The following is a 22227-nucleotide window of genomic DNA, read 5'->3' as shown; positions in this document are numbered from 1 at the left end:
TTACTAGAAAAAGTAAAGGCAACTGAAGCTTGTGATGAAATTTCTTTAAAAGAAGAAAACAATGCTTTAAGAGCTGAATTAAACATATTCAAACTCAAGCATACGGTCATGCCTCCACTGATTTGATTGCTGAAAATAAAAGGTTGAATGAACAAATTAAAAACTTTAATGAAGACTTAGCAAAATTTGTTTAAGGTTCACAAAATCTTGATAAATTACTTGCTTGTTAGAGATTTAGTGGTGAAAGATCTGGACTTGGATTCAAAGAGGAAAGTAAGGATGTTTTCAAATAAAATGTTAAAAAAAACTGAAGCTTCCTCTTCCAAGATTTTCAAACAAAAAATTTTCAGTAAACTTCAAAAATCAGTGAGTAAGAACCATTGCTATAAGTGCAATAGAAAAGGTCATGATCCTTAACAATGCTTCATCTTTCTAAGATCTTTTGGTAATGATAGTAAATTATATAAAGTTGTTCATGATTATAATGCTCTTGGACAACCAACAAGATTTTACATAAGTGGATCCAAATAGATTTGGATACCTAAGGTTAGTTGAAGAACATGCAGGTTTGCCTTACATCTAAGAAGAAATTGGACATGTGGTATCTTGATAGTGGATGTTCAAGGCATATGACCGGAAAGAATACTTTCTTCATCAAACTCGACAAGTATGATGGAGGATTTGTCACTTTTGGAGATAATGGTAAAGGTAAAATAATTACCATTGGTAAGGTTGGCAAAGATTTTTCTACTTGTATTGATAGTGTCTTTTTAGTAGATGGATTAAAGCATAACCTATTGAGCATAAGTCAATTGTGTGACCTTGGATATGTTGTAACTTTTAGGAAAGTAGATTGTAGGGTCATTAATGAGAAAACAGGGGCTGTTTTGTTTGTTGCAAAAAGAAGTGACAATGTTTATGGTCTCACACTATATGATCTTAAAGTTCAAAAGGTGACTTGTTTCTCTTCAATGGAATCTGAAAAATAGATGTGGCATAAGAGATTAGGACATGCTAGTATGTTCCAAATCTCTAAGCTTGTTAAAAAGGGCTTAGTAAGAGGTCCTCCTAATATCAAATTTGATAAAGACATCACTTGTGATGCTTGTCAAATGGGTAAATAAACAAAAACCTCTTTTAAACCCAAGGAAGATGTCTCAACTAAGAAACCATTGGAGCTGTTGCATCTTGATCTGTTCAGACCAACTATAACTCAAAGTCTTGGAAAAAAATTATGGAATGGTTGTTGTGGATGACTACGCTAGGTTTGGTTGGGTGTTCTATCTCGCTCCTAAACATGAAGCATTTTCTGTTTTCGAAAAATTCAGCAAGAAGATTCAAAATGAAAAGAGTTTAAAAATTATTTCAATTAGAGGTGATCATGGAAAAGAATTTGAAAATCAATACTTTAAATCTTTTTGTGTTGAACTAGGCATATCACACAACTTCTCATGTCCTAGAACACCACAACAAAATGGTGTTGTAGAAAGAAGAAATAGAAGTTTACAAGAAATGGCTAGAGCTATGTTGTGTGAATATGAGGTTCCCAAATTCTTATGGGCTGAAGCTGTGAATACAACTTGTTATGTTTTAAATCGAACTCTCATAAGAAAGTTTTTGAAGAAAACTCCATATGAACTTTGGAAAGGACATCCACTTAATTTTAACTACTTTCGTGTGTTTGGTTGCAAGTATTTTGTACTGAATATCAAAGAAAATTTGGGAAAATTTGATCCTAAAACACATGAAGATATATTTCTTGGTTATTCCACAAATAACAAAGCTTATAGTGTTTATAACAAGAACTCCAAACCTGTTGAGGAGACCATGCATGTCACATTCTGTGAGTCTAACTCTATTTCTAGTGTTTGTATAGATGATACTCCAGGTTTTGAAGTTAAAATGACCAAGAATGCTGAGACAGTTCAACAAAATTCGAATTCTCAAGAAACTGCATCTGCAAGGAACGAAAATACTGATTCTGCAGGAGACAATTTGGATTTTCTCTTGTCACAACAGAAAATCCTAATGCTGAGGCAATTGTTGATAAAGAGGAACCTGAATCCTCAACCTAAACCAGAAGGCCTAGAGAATGAAAATTTCTGAGAAATTATCCTGAAGAATTCATAATAGGTGATCCTTCCAAAGGAATGACTACTAAATCATCTTTGAAAAGAGCCGAATCCAACAACATAGCTCTTATATCAAAGATTGAACCTCAAAATATCCAAGAAGCACTTGCTGGTCCATCTTGGATATTAGCCATGGAGGAAGAATTGCAGCAGTTTGAGAAGAATCAAGTCTGGACCTTAGTGCCTCACTCAAATGGAAAGAAAGTCACTAGCACAAAATGGATTTTCAGAAATAAATTGGGTGAAGATGGAACCATTGTTCAAAACAAAGCAAGATTGGTTGCTCAAGGCTATGATCAAGAGGAAGGGATTGATTTCGATGAATCATTTGCACCTGTAGCTCAAATGGAAGCCATTAGATTACTCTTAGCCTATGTGGCTCACTGCGGCTTCAAGCTATTTCAAATGGATGTAAAGTGTGAATTCCTCAATGGTATAATAGATAGAGAGGTCTATGTGGCTCAACCTCCTGGGTTTGAAAACAAAAATTTCCTAACTATGTTTTCAAACTAGCTAAAGCCCTATATGGTTTAGGAAAAGCTCCTAGAGCTTGGTATAAGAGGCTTAGCTCATTTTTATTGAAAAATAATTTTCAAAGAGGAACCACTGACAACACTCTATTTATTAAAAATTTCAATGATCATTTTATTCATGTGCAAGTTTATGTTGATGATATCATTTTTGGTTCAGCTGATGAGACTTTGTGTGAAGATTTTGTCAAGCTAATGACAAGTGAATTTGATATGAGCATGATGGGAGAATTAACTTTCTTCTTAGGCTTGCAGATCAAGCAAACTGCAGAGGGCATTTTTGTTTATCAAGAAAAATATGCCAAGGAACTTGTCAAGAAATTTGGGCTGGAATGTGCCAAGCCAATGGGAACCCTATGCATCCAAATATCAAGCTTGACAAGAATGAACATGCTAGAGATGTTGATGAGACAAGATACAGATGGATGATTGGTTCCTTGATGTATCTAACCTTCTCAAGGCCTGATATCATACAAAGTGTTGGTGTGTGCTCAAGATTCCAATCAAAACCCAAGGAATCTCATATCTTAGCTGTCAAGAGGATTATTCGATATGTGCTTGGTATCACTAATTATGGTTTATGGTATCCCAAAACTGATTCCTTTCAATTAGTATGTTATTGTGATGAAGATTTTGTTTGGGACAGAATTGATAGAAGAAGCACAAGTGGCATGTGTTGCTTTTTTGGAAAATCACTCAATGTATGGTCAAGCAAGAAGCAAGCAACAGTGGCACTATCCACTACCAAAGCTGAGTATATTGCAGCCTCTTCTTGTTACTCTCAATTACTATGGTTGAAAACTCAGTTAGTAGATTATAAACTGAAAGTATCTAATATTCCATTATCTTGTGATAATATGAGTGCTATAAATATTTCAAAAAATCCTGTTTTGCACTCAAGAACAAAGCACATTGAAGTTAGATTTCATTCTATAAGAGAACATGTGCAAAATGAAAAGTTAATTTTCAGTTTGTTAAATCTGAAAATTAACTAGCTGATATTTTTACTAAACCATTGATAGAAGAGAGGTTCTGCAAATTAAGAACTGCACTGAGCATTCTTGATTCATATAATTTTTCTGATATTATGGTTTAAGCATTTTGTCTCAGATCGAGATGAAATTATTTTGGGCAGATGATGAGTAGGCTTCATCAACTCATTGAGAAGCTAACTGGACTTATTAATGGCTCGTTAGACTTACTGGACCTGGTGTGTTTGATCATTTATTATCAAATGGGCCACCTAAGTTGAAGCACCTTGGGCCCTCCCTAGACTTGGATCTCAGAAATTTGGTTTTGGTCCCAAAACTTAACATTATTTTATATGTAGGGCCTTCTTTTAAATTGCTTTTCATTTTAAATTAAATTTTTAGAATTGAAATTACAGTGGTTACAACTGTAAAATTCAAAGGTTCTCAAAGTTTTCATTTTTATCCTTTTTTCAAGATGAAACTTTTACACTACCTAAGGCCTATATTAATGCTCCACTACATGCACCCTTTCACACTCAACTCCTCCTTCACTCCACTCTTCACATTCTGAAACTAACCTGTGTCCTATAAGTATGACTCGCAAGAAAAGAGTAGTCAACAGAGGCTCTCAGAGTGGTGATCACTCTTTACGTTCTCAACCCTCCACTCCTATCTCAGTAAATACTGGATCATCTCCTTCTCCATCTCCCACCAACTCTCTTCCCACCTCTCCTCAAAATAACTCTCCTGAAATGGGTCGCACAAAGACCACAGCTCGCCGTCCTAGTGTTACTTCTCATCCTACCTCCACTCCGCCTAATGTTTCACAGCCCAGTTCATCTCAACCCAGTTCTTCCCGGGGTAAGAGACCCTTTCATGAAAAAGACAAAGAGCTACCATCATCCCATGCTCGTCATAGTCGCGGTACAGTCATCGACTTTCATCTTCACTCTGTTTTTGAACCAAAACTTTCCAATCCGATTGCCTACAAATCCTTCTATGCTGACTTTTTCAAAGAGTCTTTTCATTGTCGCCGTTATAATTCCTTCATGAACTACATGTTTTTCTGCAAGGATATTTATAAGCGTACTCTCTGTCCCTTCAAACTTGTAAATCTAGACAAATTTCGTAGAAAAGGTTTAAACTTTACACCTCTATTTGCATGTCAAGGATGGATTCCCATCCTATCCATCCGTGAAAAAGTTTATCCTGATCTAGTGAATCAGTTTTATAGCAACCTGTCATACAAGGAAGGAAGAATCACATCCTTTGTTAAAGGTCGCACAATCATTCTCAACAAGTACCACATTAGCAAAGCCCTAGATTACCAGGACAGGGGACTTGATGTGTTCACCTCTGGTAAGTGGGACAAGTCTCTCAATGTGTCGTATTTTGAAGCCTTAGCAACTGTTTGTGTCAACATTCCCCTCCTAGCAAGTACCACTCCCACTCATAAATCTCTTGGTCCAGTCCGTGTCCAGTTACACAAGATTGTGAATCATATAATTCTGCCTCAGAATGGTTCTTTTCAGCAAGTCTCCTTCTGTGACACATTGGTTATGTTTGCTCTTCTCTCCAAAATTCCAATTTCTTTTGCTTACTTGTTAGTGAGACACATGAATGCTTATGTTAGTTCTAAAAATGCTTTATCTTATGCAATGCTGCTAACTAAAATTTTTTAATATTATAATGTTTATTTTGGGGCTGAGATTTCTAGAGACTGTAACTCTTATATCAAAGGTGGTGGTGCAGTAAAAAGAACAGTGACTAGGCGCAACAACACTGATGAAGGCACAGAAGTTCCATCCCATGATGAAGATCCACTAATTCCTACATCTGATTCCTCTAAGATCAAAGTCCTGACAGGTATCATGAAAAATGTGCTCGAAGAGTTCATCAATCTCACCGACCTTCTCATCAATTATGGAGCCAAGCGTAAAAGGAATGAGGTTATGAAAGAGAATGCTCTCAAGAAAATAAATGGGAGAATTCAGATTCTGAGGGATAATGTGGAGGACATAGAGGCTGGCCTTACAACTACTGATAATGAAGACGACGATGAAGCCTCCGATGATTCAAACTCTGATGCCTAGAATATTTTCATCTCTTCTGTGAATTGGACTGTTTTACTTGAACTCTTTTATTTTTCTTTCATTTGGATGACTGTAACCCATAACTACTCTACTGCTTGATGACTCTTTTGGTTAGCCACTAATATATTTTTGTAGAGTCTTTTTCCTCCTTGATGATAAAAAGGGGAGAAAAGAAAAGAAAAGAAAATGAAAGAAAAGAAAAGTTAGAATTGGCTTAGGTCACAAATAATGAAGCTAAATGATATCTGTTTCTGTGTTACTTTGATTAACTTTAAATTGCTCTATGATTAATTGCTTTATGCTCTGTGTTATTGTTTCTGTGATATATTACTTTGGTAAATTGTTCTTGGCTGTTTTAATTTTTATCCACTTGAAGATGTAAGCCAGATTAAGGAGGAGAAATGCTAACAGTAAAGGGGAGATTAAAGGAAAGTTCTCTCAACTCATTTAAATTAAATTTTTAAATTCAATTATTCTCTTTTATCATGTTTGTTATCAAGGGGAAAATTGTTGAGCTAAGTTTGATTTTGGGACTCATATATGATGACAAACATTATTTGGGGTGAAAACCCAAGTTGATTTAATGTGTGTACCAAGTGATGCAGGCCCATTTATATGTTGCTTTAGCCCAAGTTAGTATTGCTTCAGCATCTTAAAGAGTTACAACTCCAACACTTAAGCCCATTACTTGTTAATGAGCAACAAATCAGTACATGAGCCAAGAGAGACAACACCGAATACAAATGGTGAGAACAAAAGGAAGAAAAATCAAGAAGGACATTTGGCATTTCACAAGGACAGTTGTAACACCAAGACAAAAATAAGGACAGCTGGGGACACTCTCATTACAAGGACATCAACAAATAAAAATGCAGAAGATCACAAGTAAAGTTTGGAAGAGCAAAACAAAAACGCAGAGCTATGGACAACAGTTAAAATGACTCAAAAATGGAAGTGCTTTGCATTCCAAAGAAGACAGCAGCTCCAAGGACAACAAAGGTTGGTGGATCAGACCCTCCAACAAGCAGCGTTAGTGGAGTAGAATGGAGCAAGGACTGCATGCAATCAGAGACAGCTCCAAGGGGTTGATAGTACAAGGAATTGGAAGAGGCAAGGAAGAACCAATGGGAAGAGCAATCTGATTCTATAAGAGATGCCTGATAAACCACTATTTTTTGGTTTATCTTGCGCTAAATAGAGTGGATTTTACCAATCTTTCATACACTTATTCATATAAAATGCATGGTTTTACACTTTCCTTCCTAAATTGATGCTATGAATAAAAACATGCTTCTTTGGCCTCAAATTAATTATTTTCAATCCTCTCTTATTCCCATTCAATACCGTGATATGTGTGTTAAGTTTTATCAGGGATTATTGGGCAGAAATGGCTTAGAGGATGGAAAAGAAGCATGCAAAAGAGGAAGGAACACAAGGAAGCAAGGATTTCATGGGTGAGCAGCGACGCGCACGCGTAGAGCAACGCGTACGCGTGGCAAGGAGAAAGTGCATCAACGTGCACGCGTGTAGCACACGGACACGTAACTAGAAGAATGCGCATCGATGTGTACGCATGGATGACGCGTACGCGTGACAGACCGTCACGTGCTGCAGATATCAGAATCCGCTGAGGCGATTTCTGGGCCCCTTTTTCACCCAGTTTCAGGCCCGAAAGTCCAGATTAGAGGCAGTGGTGTAGCTGACACAGGGACACTTTTTCATACTCACTCAGTTTTAGTTTTTAATTTTTTTGGGGAATTCTAGAGAAAACACTAGCTCTCATACGGTTCTTAGCTTTTTCTTAGTTTTGCTTGGATTGGATCTTGAGAGAGTTGTTACCATCTTCGGTTGAAACCTCCATCATTATAGTTTGCTTTTGTTACTCTACTCCTTTACTTTTCCATTTAGTTATGTGAATTCATGCTTAGATTTTCTTAATTTTAAATTTATCAATATAATGAACCATTTCTATGTTTAATTTCGTTGCTTATTCAATTTCGTTTAATCAATTATTAGTTCTAATTTTGCTTTTTTATTAATTTAATTTTAATTATTATGTCTCCCCTCTTCTCCCTTTTTATGTTTGTGAAAATGACATCCATGTTAATGGGGGTAGAGCTCTCAACTTGGCTTTGGAGTTGATTAATTGGAACCCCTTGAATTGAAAAACTCAAGTGTTAATTTGAACTTTGAAATTGTTGTTTGACTCTATTTTCACTAACTCTAGTCTTTCTTTGGGAAGGGGATAGGACTTGTGAGTCAGAGTTAGTGTACCCAATTGACCTTCCTTTGCAACTGCTAGAGGATAACTAATTGGAACAACAACTCTTACTATAACACTTAAGGGATTCAACGAGGATAGACACTCCAATTAATTTTCTCCTAGCCAAGGCTTTCTTATTTTAAATACACAACTTGTTATCATTCACTGCTTTAACTTTTAGTTATTTAATTTTTCATTCCCAACCCTCACAAATTTCTCCGAAAAAAAATTCCTGATCAATAATTCGCACCTTGTTTCAACTCGTTGGGAAACGACCTGAAAATTCTACTCCCAGTATTTTATTCTGAATTGTGACATCCTTTTTTAAATTGATAAGTGGAATTTTCGCCGGTTAAGAACTGTACTTGCAACGTTATTTTTATTATAATTCTTAATCGGCAATTTTTCGCCTGTCAACTTTTGGCGCCATTGCCGGAGAGTTGCAACAGTGTGCTAAATTATTGGTTGGTGTAAATATTTATTTTATTTACATAATTGTTTTTTTCTTTTAATATTTTATTACCATGAGCTATATGTTCCTTTCGTTGAATGACACGTTCACTACCGGATCCGAGCTTAGCCGCGTTTGATCCTGAAATCGAAAAAACTATTTCACGTATTAGGCGAGCTCGACATCGGTTAGCCTCCGAGGGTGGTGAAGGGGTTTCTATCAATTCACCAATCTTATCTGAGGTTGAATCTGAAGCGTCATCTGAGGAAGAAACTAGCTCCTCTTCTACTGACTCTATTGATTTACGTGCAGGTACTATGGCGGTGCCCAGAAGGATTACTCTCTAGGAAGCAGGAGCTCCGGACTTTACACTGCAACCATATCAAGCGCGTCATCAAAACTTGGTTGCGAATTTTGAACTGAAGACTACTCTAATTAATCTACTGCCCAAGTTTCATGGCCTACCTGCTCAAGAGCCTATCAAGCACCTTAGTGATTTTCAGACAGCCTGCTCAACTACTAGGCGGCATGGTGCATATGAGGTTACTATATGGTTATACGCCTTTTCATTTTCTCTTGAGGGAAAGGCAAGGGAGTGGTTCTACACTCAACCTGAAGTAGTCGTTACTAACTGGGATCTACTCAGAAGGGAATTCTTGGACAAGTACTTTCCGGCTGAAGTTACAGATAGACTACAAAAATAAATTTCCTGCATTATCCAAGGCGAATCAGAGACTCTTTACGAGTATTGGGAACACTTCAAGAATCTCCTAGATTCATGTCCCCATCAACAGATTGAACAGTTGGTGTTGATTAGCTACTTTAGCCAAGTCATGAAGCCTGGGGACAAGACCCTCTTAGATGCTGCGAGTAATGGCTCTCTTATTAAGTACAAGACAGCGACAGAAGCGTGGCAACTGATCACCGATCTAGCTGAGTCCACCCGAAATGCAAGGCAGAGGAACAATCATCCCAAGGCTATTGCGGAAGTTTCCTCTAGCAGTGAGACAGTTGCACTCACAAAGACTCTGGGAGAGATGACCAATATACTGAAGCAGCTCCAACTTAATCAACAACAACCTCAGCCTCCTCCATAGCAACATTGTCAACAGTTGGTCTCTCAGAAAGTGTGTGGGATATGCGCTTGCTACTCTCACTACACTAATGAATGTCCTCAACTCCAACAAGAAGACAACACCTTGGCGGCTACCCATAATTTCTACGACCATCCGAATCAAGGTGGGAACTATAATCAGGGTTTGCAAGACAACTCCAACCAAGGATGGAGAGACAATTCCAACCAAGGATGGAGGGACAGCTACAACCAAGGAGGCAGAAACAACAGTCAAAATCAAAGGTGGAATAACAACAACTATCAACAGAACCAGAACCAACAGAACCATCCATAGCGAGCACCTCACCAAAGGCAATACCAAGCACTTCCATTCAACCAACAACAAGCCCCTCAAATCACCTACCCTCCCCCTTCCTCTAACCAAGATGAAACACTCCGTTCTATCCTGCAATGACAAAAAGAGCTCCAAAATTCACTTATCTCTAGCCTTGCCGGCATTACCTCAACTCTACAAGCTCTCATATCCTGAATGGAACCACCATCTATCTCTAACAATCAACCTTCAAGCTCTAGTGCACTTTCCTCTCAACCTTTACCCAACCCCAAGGGTGGAATCAATGCAATCACCTTGAGGTCCGAAACTACATTGCAAGAGAGGAGTCCTGAAGAGCCAAGCTCAAGAGAAGATGTTCAAGTTGAAGATATGGTTGAGGTAGAAGAGGATGTCGAAGAGAATGAAGTACAAGATGCAGCTGAAGAAGTAGTCGCTCAACCAAGGAATGGAGTGCCTAAGGAAGATAGTGCTGTGCAAGACGCCATCCCCATCCCTTTCCCACACCTTGCTAGGAGGAGTAAGAAGCAAGTGGAGCTAGACCCCAAAATGCTAGAAATCTTCAAAAAAGTTGAGGTAACTATTCTCCTTTTTGATGCTATTCAACAAGTACCTAAATACGCTAAGTTTCTAAAAGATCTATGCATGCATAAGGATAAAATTAATGATTTAGAAACTATTCCTTTAGGTAGCTCTATTTCTGCTTTAATGGGTGCTATACCTGAAAAATGTGGGGATCTTGGTCCATGCATGGTTACTTGTGTTATAGGGGGTGTACAATTTTTTTATTGCATGTGTGATTTAGGTGCACGTGTGAGTATTATGCTATTATCTGTATATGATGCCTCAAGACTCCCTCCTTTAAAAAGGTCGACAGCACGTTTTGTTTTGGTAGATAAGAGCATAATCTCAGTGGTTGGAATCGCTGAAGACGTGTTGGTGAGCATTAAGGGGCTGACATTCCCTATTGACTTCTACATTTTGGAGATGCCCACTAATGACTCAGGAAGACCATCATCCATCCTACTTGGAAGGCCATTTCTGAAGACTTTGAGGTTCAAATTAGATGCCTTCTCAGGAACTTACTCTTTTGAGATAGATGGTAGAGCCTGAGCTTCAACCTGGATAAAGCTATGAAGCACCCACCGGAAGATCACTCCATCTTCCAATGCGACATTATTGATGAGAGCGTGGCTAAAGTTCATCAAGAAGAAGCAGAAGAGATGAACCTAGAGTAAAGTACAAGTGTCGGGAAACCTTCTGAGCTTATTGAAGATACATTGCCACCACCAATGGCTCCAAATGATCACGTGCCAAGCTATAAACTGAAACTGGAGTTGAAGCCCCTTCCACCCCACCTCAAGTATGCATATCTTGAGGACAAGAGGAGCAGCTGCTTAGTGTGCTGAGAAGACACAAGAAAGCAATTGGGTGGAGTTTGGCGGATATAGTAGGTATCAACCCTCAGGTTTGCGAGCACTGGATATTTCTAGAGAAGGGAGCGAGGCCTATCCGTCTACCTCAAAGGCAGTTGAACCCCACCATTTTAGAAGTGGTAAAGAAGGAAGTAACCAGATTGCTATAAGCTGACATCATTTATCCAATCTCAGATAGTGAATGGGTTAGCCCAGTACAGGTAGTCTCAAAGAAGTCAAGTGTTACAACAGTTAAGAATGAGCATGGGGAACTTATGGCCACTAGAGTACAAAATTCCTGGATGGTGTGCATTGATTATAGGTGTCTGAACCAAGCCACTTGCAAGGATCACTACCTGCTACCTTTCATCTATTAAATGCTTGATTGCCTGTCAGGTAAATTGCACTATTATTTTCTAGATGGTTATACAAGATATTTTCAAATTTATATAGCTCCTGAAGATCAGGAGAAAACTACTTTTACATGTCCCTTTGGAACGTATGCATATAAGAGGATGCCTTTTTGCTTATGTAATGCACCGGCTACATTCTAAAGATGCATGATGAGTACTTTCTTAAATCTTCTTGAGAATTGTATGGAAGTTTTTATGGATGACTTTAGTGTCTATGGTGATTAATTCGACCTTTGCTTTGATAGTTTAGCTAGAGTATTAGAAAGGTGTACTAGTTCAAACCTTGTACTGAATTTTGAAAAATGTCATTTTATGGTAAAACAAGGTATTGTTCTAAGACATGTTGCTTCTAATACTGGTATTTCTATTGATCCAGCAAAGGTAGATGTTATTTCTAGTTTACCTTACCCCTCCTCCGTGAGGGAAATCCATTTGTTTCTTGGTCATGCAGGTTTTTACCGGCGATTTATTAAGGACTTCAGTAAAGTCGCATTGCCTTTATCCCGACTACTGCAGAAGGATGTTGAGCTCGAGCTGAGCGCGGACTGCATAGAAGCATTTGATAAAATGAAGATCGCCTTGACCCAAGCTCCTATTGTGAGAGGACCCAACTAGAGTCAGCCATTTGAGATAATGTGCGACGCGTCCAACTATGCAGTAGGAGCGGCGCTGTCTCAGCGCAAAGGTAAGGATCCTTATATAATTGCCTATGCTTCTAAGACCTTAGACGCTACTCAGTCTAATTATACTACCACTGAAAAAGGGATACTGGCGATTGTTTTTGCTCTGGATAAATTCTGAGCCTACTTACTTGGTACTAAGGTGGTAATATACTCAGACCATGCAGCTTTAAAATATTTGTTAGCCAAAAAAGAGTCCAAACCAAGGTTAATCCGTTGGATATTGCTGCTACAAGAATTTGATTTAGAAATCAAAGATAAGAGTGGTTCCCAAAACTTAGTGGCGGACCACTTGAGTCGCCTTGAACATATTAAAAATGACTCCACTCCTATCAATGATACTTTTTCATTTGATAGCTTGCACGCAAAATCTGAGGTGGTTCCTTGGTATGCACCTATAGCTAATTATTTGGTTAGTCGTACCTTTCCTCCTAATTTCACTAAGCATCAAAGGGACAAGCTTAAAAGCGAGTCCAAATATTATATATGGGATAACCCATATTTACGGAGATGTGGTGCTGACAAAATAATTAGAAGGTGTGTACTACAATTAGAATTCCAGTCAATTTTAGAGGCCTGCCACTCTTCTGAGAGTGGTTGACATTTTTGACCTCAAAGAACTGCAGGAAAATTTTAGATTGTGGATTCTGGTGGCCCACACTTTTTAAGGATGCTAGCATTTTTTGTGACTCTTGTCCCCAATGCCAAAGGTTTGGGAATATATCCAAGAGGGATGAAATGCCCCAACAACTTATGTTGTTCTGTGAGATTTTTTATGTTTGGAGTATTGACTTCATGGGTCAATTTCCAAATTCTAATGATTTCTTATACATTTTGTTAGCTGTCGATTATATTTTCAAATGGGTGGAAGCAATTTCTACCCGTACTGATGATGCTAACATTGTTGTTTCTTTTGTTAGGAATAATATAATTTGTCACTTTGGATCACCACGAGCAATCGTGAGTGATCAAGGCACTCACTTTTGTAATAGGAGAATGACAGGACTGCTGAAGAAACAAGGCATCATCCACAAGGTGGCGACAGCCTACCACCCTCAGACCAATGGGCAAGCCGAGGTGTCAAATAGAGAGATCAAGCGCATATTAGAGAAGATTGTGAAGCCTCATAGGAAGGACTGGAGTGCTCGACTGGCAGTTGCACTGTGGGCTTATTGGACTGCATACAAGACACCAATCGGAATGAGTCCATTCCGTCTCATCTACGGGAAGGCTTGTCACCTACCGCTAGAGGTGGAACACAAGACATACTGGGTGGTGAAGGAATGCAACCTAGGATTGGAGGGAGCCAGCATTGAAAGGAAGCTGCAACTTCAAGAATTAGAGTGCCTTCGACTAGAGGCGTATGAGAACTCACGACTGTACAAGGAAAAAGTGAAGGCGGTGCATGATAGGAATATCAAGAGGAGAGAGTTCAGAGCTGGGGATTTAGTCCTCCTCTACAACTAAAGGCTGAGACTCATGCTAGGAAAGTTGAGGTCAAGGTGGGAAGGACCCTACAGGGTGGAGAAGGCTGAGCCTTATGGAGTCTTCCACCTGAGTCATCCGTCAAGCCCCACCTTCTTTAAGGAAAACGGCCACCGCTTGAAGCTATATCATGGTGAGAAGATGAAGAGCAACAAGGATATGGAGATCTTCCTCTTGAAGGATCCAGCATACGAAGAGGACTAAGCTCATAGACCGTCCAACTTAAGGACGTTAAACAAAAGTCGTAAGTGGGAGTCAAACCACCATGGTATGATCTTTCCTTTTTATTATTTTCATCTCATTTATACTAGTGTTATTTCTCAGTACTTCATATTTACTTCAGTTTTTATATATATATAAAAAAGAAAAGCAACCACGCGCAAGCATCTATGACGCGTACGCATCACAGGTGGGTGCGCGAAAATTAAAAATTAGGCAGAGAGTTGCGCTAGAACTGCGCAAGAACGGTGCCTTACGCACAAGCTGACCCACGCGTACGCGTGGGCGATGCGTACGCGTGGGTATGAAAATCGGCGTCAATGTGTAATTTGCCCGAGAGTTGAGCTGCCTTGGAGCTAGAATCGTGCGTCTCGCACCACCAGTGGTCACGCGTACGCGTGACTGACGTTTACACGTCACTTGTTACTTTGACAACCCAAGCGTAAGCATCCATAACGCGTACGCGTGGGTGTGTAAATCAGCGTAAATGGGTATTTTAAACAGAGAGTTGTGTGGGAGTGAGGATCGATTCGCGCGTTTTGCATGGATCCTGGTCACGCGCACGCGTGACCGACGCTTACGCGTCCGTTACCTTTTAGCTCACCCACGCATACACGTGGGCTACGCGTGTGCGTCGAATGCGCTGCGTCACTTAATCAGCGCTCTACCCTGTCCCGTTCTCTTTCCACCTTCTTTTCTTTTCTTTTCTTTTCAAATCCTAATTCTTTCTTCCTCTTCTTCTCCCTCTCTTCCTCATTCTTCTTCTTCTCTCTTTCTTAATTTCTTCTTCCTCCATTCTTACTACTCTTCTCTCACTCCTACTCCCAATTACCTCCCTATTTTCATCTTCTTCTTCTTAAGGTTCTTTTTCTTTTTCTCTTCTCCTCCCTATTTTTGTATGATTATGTTGGTGTTAGAGATTTATTTGGGTGACTCTTTTGCCATATATTTGCTTGTGGATATTTTGAGGATTGATTTGACAATTGACATTTTGTTCTAGGTCTCATACATGCTTGGATTGACTACCTTATTTTGAACTTTTAAATTGCATACCAAGTGTTTGTGAAAAGGCTCTCAAGGCATTTTGATTTTTCTCTTATTTTATTCTTATACTTTGGTGCTTCCTTTTCACAAAACCTTGCAATCCATTGTGTATTGAGTATATTAGTCATTAATTGTCAACATGAAAGTTCTCATTATTTTGTTACATGTGATAATCATTTTGCTATTGATGCTTGAGCTATACTTTTCATGCCTTTACTTGCATGCTTTTAATCCTCTTGCATCTAGTTGTTATAATATGCCTTCATGATGTTACTTGATGTCCTACTTGCATGTTGTCGCGACCATGTATTTAAGACACTATCTTCTCCCAGTACTAGCTATCTAAATTTGATATTCCTTTTCTTTCTCCCTTTTTTAGAATGGCGACCAAAAAGGGAAAAGAGAAAGCTTCTGACAGGGCACTGGCGAGGAGAGGAACTAAAAGAGCACCGGCTAAGAAATAACCCTCCACAACAGTCAAACCATCTACTAAGAGGGTGAAAAGGATCATCCGAGTGGATGAGGCAGATAAAGCATTTCCTACACGGGATTCTGCACGGTTCACCAACCATTACTGTGAGCGGATGTTCCCCCTTCTGGCAGAAAGGAACTACAATAATGAACACCTCCTCATCCTTCTGACACATTTTGTTGACTTTGTGGAGCCCCGCATCGAAAGGAGACAGTGGGAATTCTTAAGAAGGTAGCCGCAAGAGGCCAACTTATCTTGGGTAGTTGAATTCTACTCCAATTTTCACTCACCCACCTTGCAGTCTGTCTATGTTCGCCAAAAGTAAGTCCCCGCCTCCGAAGGTGCCATACAGCAGGTGCTGGATCTTCCACCTAGCCCAGAGGAATTGGATGCTTATCAAGCAGCCCAGCTAGAACGCCTGGCATACACCTTTGACTGGAAAAGCGTCCTAGGCGTCATCGCCCTACCTGGCAGCAACTGGATCTATGGACAACACCGGGCTAAATCCAAGAGCATCTCTGCCTCTGCACTTACCTTCGAAGCCTACGTGTGGGCTCAGATTCTGTCTCATTAAGTCCTTTCGAGCACCCACGAGTCAACCTTCACTACGAACATGGCAGTCCTAATATGGTGCATTCTGACAGAGCAACCACTGAACTTGCCTCGCATTATCTGGCTTGCTATGGAGCATGTACACATAGCAGGCAACCTACCCTTCCCCGCATTAGTATCTGAACTTGATAGCTTGCAAAATTTTAATCCTCCCTTTCATGACACTCAAATTGAAGATTCACATGTCACAAAAAGATGTCTCAGGCAATCCCCAAGTATGCTAATTTTGAATGACTTAATGCGTATGTTGAAATCTGTATGAAATATCCTCATAATAATTTTGTTAATTCCAGACTCAACAACCTTTTAGACGTCCAAAACAAACAGTAATCAGGCCCAAGGCTCAGAAGAGTGCTAGTGCTAAGACCATGGCTATTGCAACCAGTGGCCAAGCATCTAGATTGTTCAAATTTATTCCAACACCAGGATTGAAGCAGTCTACGAAGAAATGATGCTTTTAAGGATTCCAACACTATATTTTGTTACGTTGGAGGAAATAGACCTTTTGTTATTTGAGTTGGTTTGGTTTAGTCTATATTAAAGAAAATAAATCTTCTTTTGTGAGATTTAGTTTATATTGCTACTAAACTTAGCTACTTGTGTGGTTATAATATTTTGGTTATCAGTTATGTAACCATTTTGATAAATGGATGAAACAAACCAAAAGCAATGTGTTTCTTTTATACTATTTCACCATAATTGATTTCATGCATATCCATCTAAATATAATGAGACATTTCAATCTAACAATTTGATAATTAACACAGATTAAAACTTGCCTAAACAGCCACCACATACATACAAAACACAACTACAACTACCAATGCCCGCAATTATTATACCCCTAAACAAAGCAAAAACAATATCCTTATTCACAACTTGGCTATCCTTATTCTTCTTCAACAAACGATCTTCCAATTGCTTCACTCGCTTTTGGTTTGTGGGAACTTGCAAAGCCTTGGCAGCATGATGGACGAACATAAAGATCAGTCCTCAAACCACCACCACAAATTAGACCCACCAACTTCCCCCTAGCACATGAACTGCGAAATGACGAATACCATCCAGAACACGAGAGAATAATCAGCATCGTCCATGCACAGCCAACTCTGCAACAAGAAACAACCACGAGTCTACGACTGTCGATATGGTGAGGCCAGAGCAATCGATGGCCTCGGAGAACAAGCAAACTGAATTATTCAAGAGATACACTAACAAGTGTAGAACTTAGAAGGCCGAGTAATCACGGAAGGAATATACACCTCCTCCTCAAAGTTCTCTCCACTGCTCCTCTCAACCAGTCTCTTCCGCTTCCTACTAGACTCAGAAAAAAGAATCTCCACGACCTGGTTAGCAAATGTCGTGTTGGTAAAGAAAGCAAACAGCAAGGAAAATGTGTGTCGACTACACGGACTTGAACAAAGCTTGTCCAAAAGACGCCTCTTTCCTGTCAAGCATCAATGGGTTGGAAGATTCCGCCTCGAGACACCAGTATCTCAGTTTCATGGACGCATATTCAGGGTACAACCAGATACCCATGCACAAGCCGGACAAAAAAAATGGTGGCATTTGTAATCCCCGAAGGTTCATACTGCTACACAGTCATGCCCTTTAACCTAAAAAATGTAGGTGCCAGCTATCAAAGACTCGTCATAAAGGCTGCGTTTATTTTCAGGGATGGGACACTGAGACAAGGATACAGAGAGACAAAATCGTGTTTGACAGATGAGACATGGAAGAGACATTGTGTCTAGAGACACTGACTTAGTGTATTTTGTGTTTATCCTGACAGGAAGGACACAAAGACACTTACAAGGGACACAACTTATGTTTTTATTTTTCTTTCATTATTCTTGTTAATTTTTTATAATGATATTTTTCTTCTCAAATTTTTTGAATTAAAAACATGTGAATAAATTAGATTTTCATAATTTGTTCTAATATATCACCAAACAGAATACAAGAACACTGTGTCTCTGTCCTTTGTGTCTTGTTCTTAGTGTCATGTCTTGTTCTGTTCTCAGAAACAAACGAAGTTGAAGATCTTCAAAGACCTTTTAGGAACAAAACTGGAGGTTTACATTGATGACATACTTGCCAAAATGGAAACGAGTGAAGAGCTTATTGATGATCTCAAACTTATATTAGGTACTGATAAACCCCATTTTTAGGGTTTATCTTGTGTTGAATTTAGAACATTTTGATAACCTTTTCTCACATTTAGCCAATGAATTAGCATAGTTTTGTAATCTCTCCCGTATTTGTGCTTGAATGTAAAAACATGCTTTTCAAGCCTTTAATTTGGTAATTTTAATTCATCCTTGATTCCATAAGATGCCTTGATGCGTTTGCTAGTAATCTCAGGTTAAAATAGGCTAGGCATGGATCAAAGAAGCAAGGAAGGAAGCATGCAAGTGGAGAGAAGCATAAAATGCGAAAGAAGTAATCTCAGCCAAGGACGTGCACGCGCACAAGGCGCTCGTGCGCACATTGCGATATTGGCCAAGGACGCGTACGCGTACCGTGCATGTCCGCGCCGATGGCCGCACGTGAGTTTTAAACAGAAAACGTGCCCAACGATTTCTAGGAAGTTGTGGGGCCCAGTTACAACCAATTTTGGTGCCAAAGCTATTTAAAGGACCAAGGATTGAAAGGGGAGGAGGGAATTGAATCAATAGTTAATTCATACATATTAGGATTAGTTTAGAGTAGTATCTAGAGAGAGAAGCTCTCACTTCTCTCTAGAATTAGGATTAGGATTAGGTTAATCTCTCATCTTAGATCTAGGCTTAATTCATGCTTTGATTTACTTTTCCTCTATCAATTCTTACTTCTCTCTTCTTCCTCTCTCTAGTTTTGTACTTTAATCCTTGTAATTTTTTACTTTATTGTGGATCTATTTTGTTCTCTTATTTTCTTTCAATAATGCAATTTGAGGTAATTCATGATAATTGTAATTTCCTTGATTGTTGTTTTTAATTCGTTACATTCAATTGTTGTTAGAATTCATTCTTGTTGTGATTTACTATACTTTACTTTTGTACCTTCCAAGTGTTTGATGAAATGCTCGGGAAGATGTTAGAATAGAATTTTATGCTCTTGGCATGGGAAGATAACTTAGGAACTCTTGAGTTACTAATATCCAAGTGATTGATAGTTGATAGCCATTGACTCTAGCTTTCATTAATTCAATTAGTGGGAACTAGGATTTATGAATTTGGATTGATATAACTCACTTGACTTTCCTTTGCTATTAGTTAGAGGATGACTTAGTGGGATTAATTCTTGCAACTATCATAATTGTGGTTAGTGATAATGATATAGGTCCTTGACCATCAAACCTTGCCAAGACCGTTTTGTTAATAAAATTTCATTTCCATTTACTTTCCATGTTTCTCATTCAAAACCCCAAAATAAACAAGTCCATAACCAATAACAAGAACACTACCCTGCAAGTCCTTTGAGAGATGACCCGAGGTTTAAATACTTCGGTTTATAGATTTTAGGGGTTTGTACTTGTGACAAATAAATGTTTGTATGAGAAGATTATTGTTGGTTTAGAAACTATACTTTACAACGAGATTTCCTTAGTGAAATTCTAAACCGTCAAAAATCAAATAATCAAAATGGCGCCGTTGCCGGGGACTCGCAATGGTGTTATGTTATTGGTTATTGTACATATGTGAATATTGTAAATAGCTTGTCTTTTGTTTGATTACTAGCTTAGTTAGTTTTATTTTGTTTTTCCACTATGAGGACCGGCGAACATTTTGGCTATTTCCTAGTTATATTACCTAGTTATCTTATTTTGCGCACTTTTGTATATATTTGTCATTTTGGATATTTTGGATACTTTTACCTTAGTTGTTGCATACTTTGTTATTTTGGATATTAGATATTTTGGATGCTAGAGTTCATACTTTTAGTTGGAATTTTCTTTATATAGTTATCTTTTTTAGTTTGTGGTTGTGATTAGAAATTGTTTTGGAATTGTCAAGACCTAGTTAACCCTTTTTTGCACAAGGAAAATGTTTTTGATTGAAAAAGAAAAGGGTAAACTAAGGAATTTTTAGAAATTCTCAATCACAACAATGCTTAGTCAAATATTGAGATTTTCCAAGGAGTTTAACTATAGGGCACCACCCCAATTGATTGGAAAAATTTTGTGGAACTTGCTTGAATTCTATATTTTGTGCAGCATGTATTGAGCTAAGAACACAAGCAAGTGAGACTTGAGCCTATTTGATGTGGTTACATTTTATAACCATTTATTTCCTTCTTGTGTGCAATTATTCTCTTTCTATGATTGTGATCCTAGATTTGCTTGATTCTATATGTCCAATTATTCTTTGTATTCATGCATTTGTATGAATGAGGCCATTATTTCATTAGCTCACTTAACCAAATAGCCTACCTTTTACCATCTATTGCAACCAAGTTTGAGCCTACGCTTACCCCAATTATTCTTCATTTTAACACATTACAAGCCCTAAAGCAGAAAACAATAAAAATCCCTTATTTGGATCTTTGATTGGTTTAGGCTAGTGAGAGTGCTTATTTTCAAGTTTAGTGAGGATTGGAAACATTGGTTGGGATAAAAAGGGATGTTTGGTATTTTTATATTTGGGAATTGGGTGTATGCTCATGTATTTATTAAGCGTAAGACCTTATGCATTGATATTCTTGAAAGAAAAAAAATGATGAAAAACAAAAGAAAAAGAAAACAGAAGAAAACAAAAGAAAAAAAGAGAAAAGAAAGAAAAAAATATGTAGAAAAAAAAAGGAAGGAAATAAAAAGGGGACAAAATACCCCAAAGCAAAAAGCTCAATAAGAGAATCAATGCATAAGTGTTGTGAAATGAAAAGAAAATGCATGAGTATATGGAAAAGTGAAAGATGGGTAGTTATGTTAGAATTGAATTATATAGGTCATTATATAGGTTAGGTGGGAAAGTTCAAGCTCATCAAAGGTCCAAATTCTAGTCCACTTATCCATATATAATCCTACCTTGACCCTAGCCCCATTACAACCTATGAAAGACCTCATGATAAATGTATGCATGCATGGATTAAGTGTTGATTGTTAGAAGAAGATCAAATTTTGGAAGAATATGATTACTAGATAATTGAGTGAATTAACCCTTAAACACTTGAGTGAATAGAGCGGATACACATCCGGTGAGGGTTCAAGAGCTCAATTACATGTTTTCACCACTATCACCTATATTCATGCAAGTTTATAATTCTTTTGATAATCCAATGTAATTGTGGTTTGGACTTGGTTCCTATTGCTCTAGCTCTTGTGCTTACACATGTTTTCTTGAGAATTGGTTTATTTTGACCAAGCAAGTGCATTCACTTTAGGTAGTTGCATTTAGATAGGTTCATATAGTTTAGTTGCATTCAATAAATGCCATACCCCTTAGTTCCTTCTTATTTTAGCATGAGGACATGCTAAGGTTTAAGTGTGGGGAGGTTGATAAACCCCGTTTTTAGGGTTTATCTTGTGTTGAATTTAGAACATTTTGTTAACCTTTTCTCACATTTAGCCAATGAATTAGCATAGTTTTGTAATCTCTCCCGTATTTGTGCTTGAATGTAAAAACATGCTTTTCAAGCCTTTAATTTGGTAATTTTAATTCATCCTTGATTCCATAAGATGCCTTGATGCATTTGCTAGTAATCTCAGGTTAAAATAGGCTAGGCATGGATCAAAGGAGCAAGGAAGGAAGCATGCAAGTGGAGAGAAGCATAAAAAGCCAAAGAAGTAATCTCAGCCAAGGACGCACACGCGCACATTGCGATATTGGCCAGGGACGCGTATGCGTACCGTGCGCGTCCGCACCAATGGCCGCACGTGAGTTTTAAACAGAAAACGTGCCCAGCGATTTCTGGGAAGTTGTGGGGTGGTGGACGAAATTGTGATCCATATTCTTTGTATTTGTATGAAATCATTATTATGGCACCAGTTGAATTCACAACTCCATTCAACTAACCAGCAAGTGTACTGGGTCGTCCAAGTAATAAACCTTACGCGAGTA

General features: G+C 38.4%; 1 protein-coding gene across 1 annotated transcript; it reads left to right on the top strand.

Annotated features, from left to right (window-relative positions):
* The first annotated feature begins 13350 nt into the window (after positions 1-13350).
* On the top strand, positions 13351-13821 carry LOC107472146 (uncharacterized). The gene has a single exon (XM_016091697.1). The coding sequence runs from the start codon at positions 13351-13353 to the stop codon at positions 13819-13821; it is 471 nt and encodes a 156-aa protein (XP_015947183.1).
* The last annotated feature ends 8406 nt before the right edge of the window (positions 13822-22227 follow it).

The sequence above is a fragment of the Arachis duranensis genome, chromosome 6 (genome assembly GCF_000817695.3).
Source record: "Arachis duranensis cultivar V14167 chromosome 6, aradu.V14167.gnm2.J7QH, whole genome shotgun sequence".
Classification (NCBI taxonomy): Eukaryota; Viridiplantae; Streptophyta; class Magnoliopsida; order Fabales; family Fabaceae; genus Arachis; species Arachis duranensis.
The sequence above is the reverse complement of the archived record's forward strand: the minus strand, read 5'-3'. Positions and strand labels throughout refer to the sequence as shown.

What these genes read in the sequence shown, in the direction of transcription:
- LOC107472146 (XM_016091697.1), top strand. Translation starts at nt 13,351, where the DNA reads ATGACAGGACTGCTGAAGAAACAAGGCATCATCCACAAGGTGGCGACA.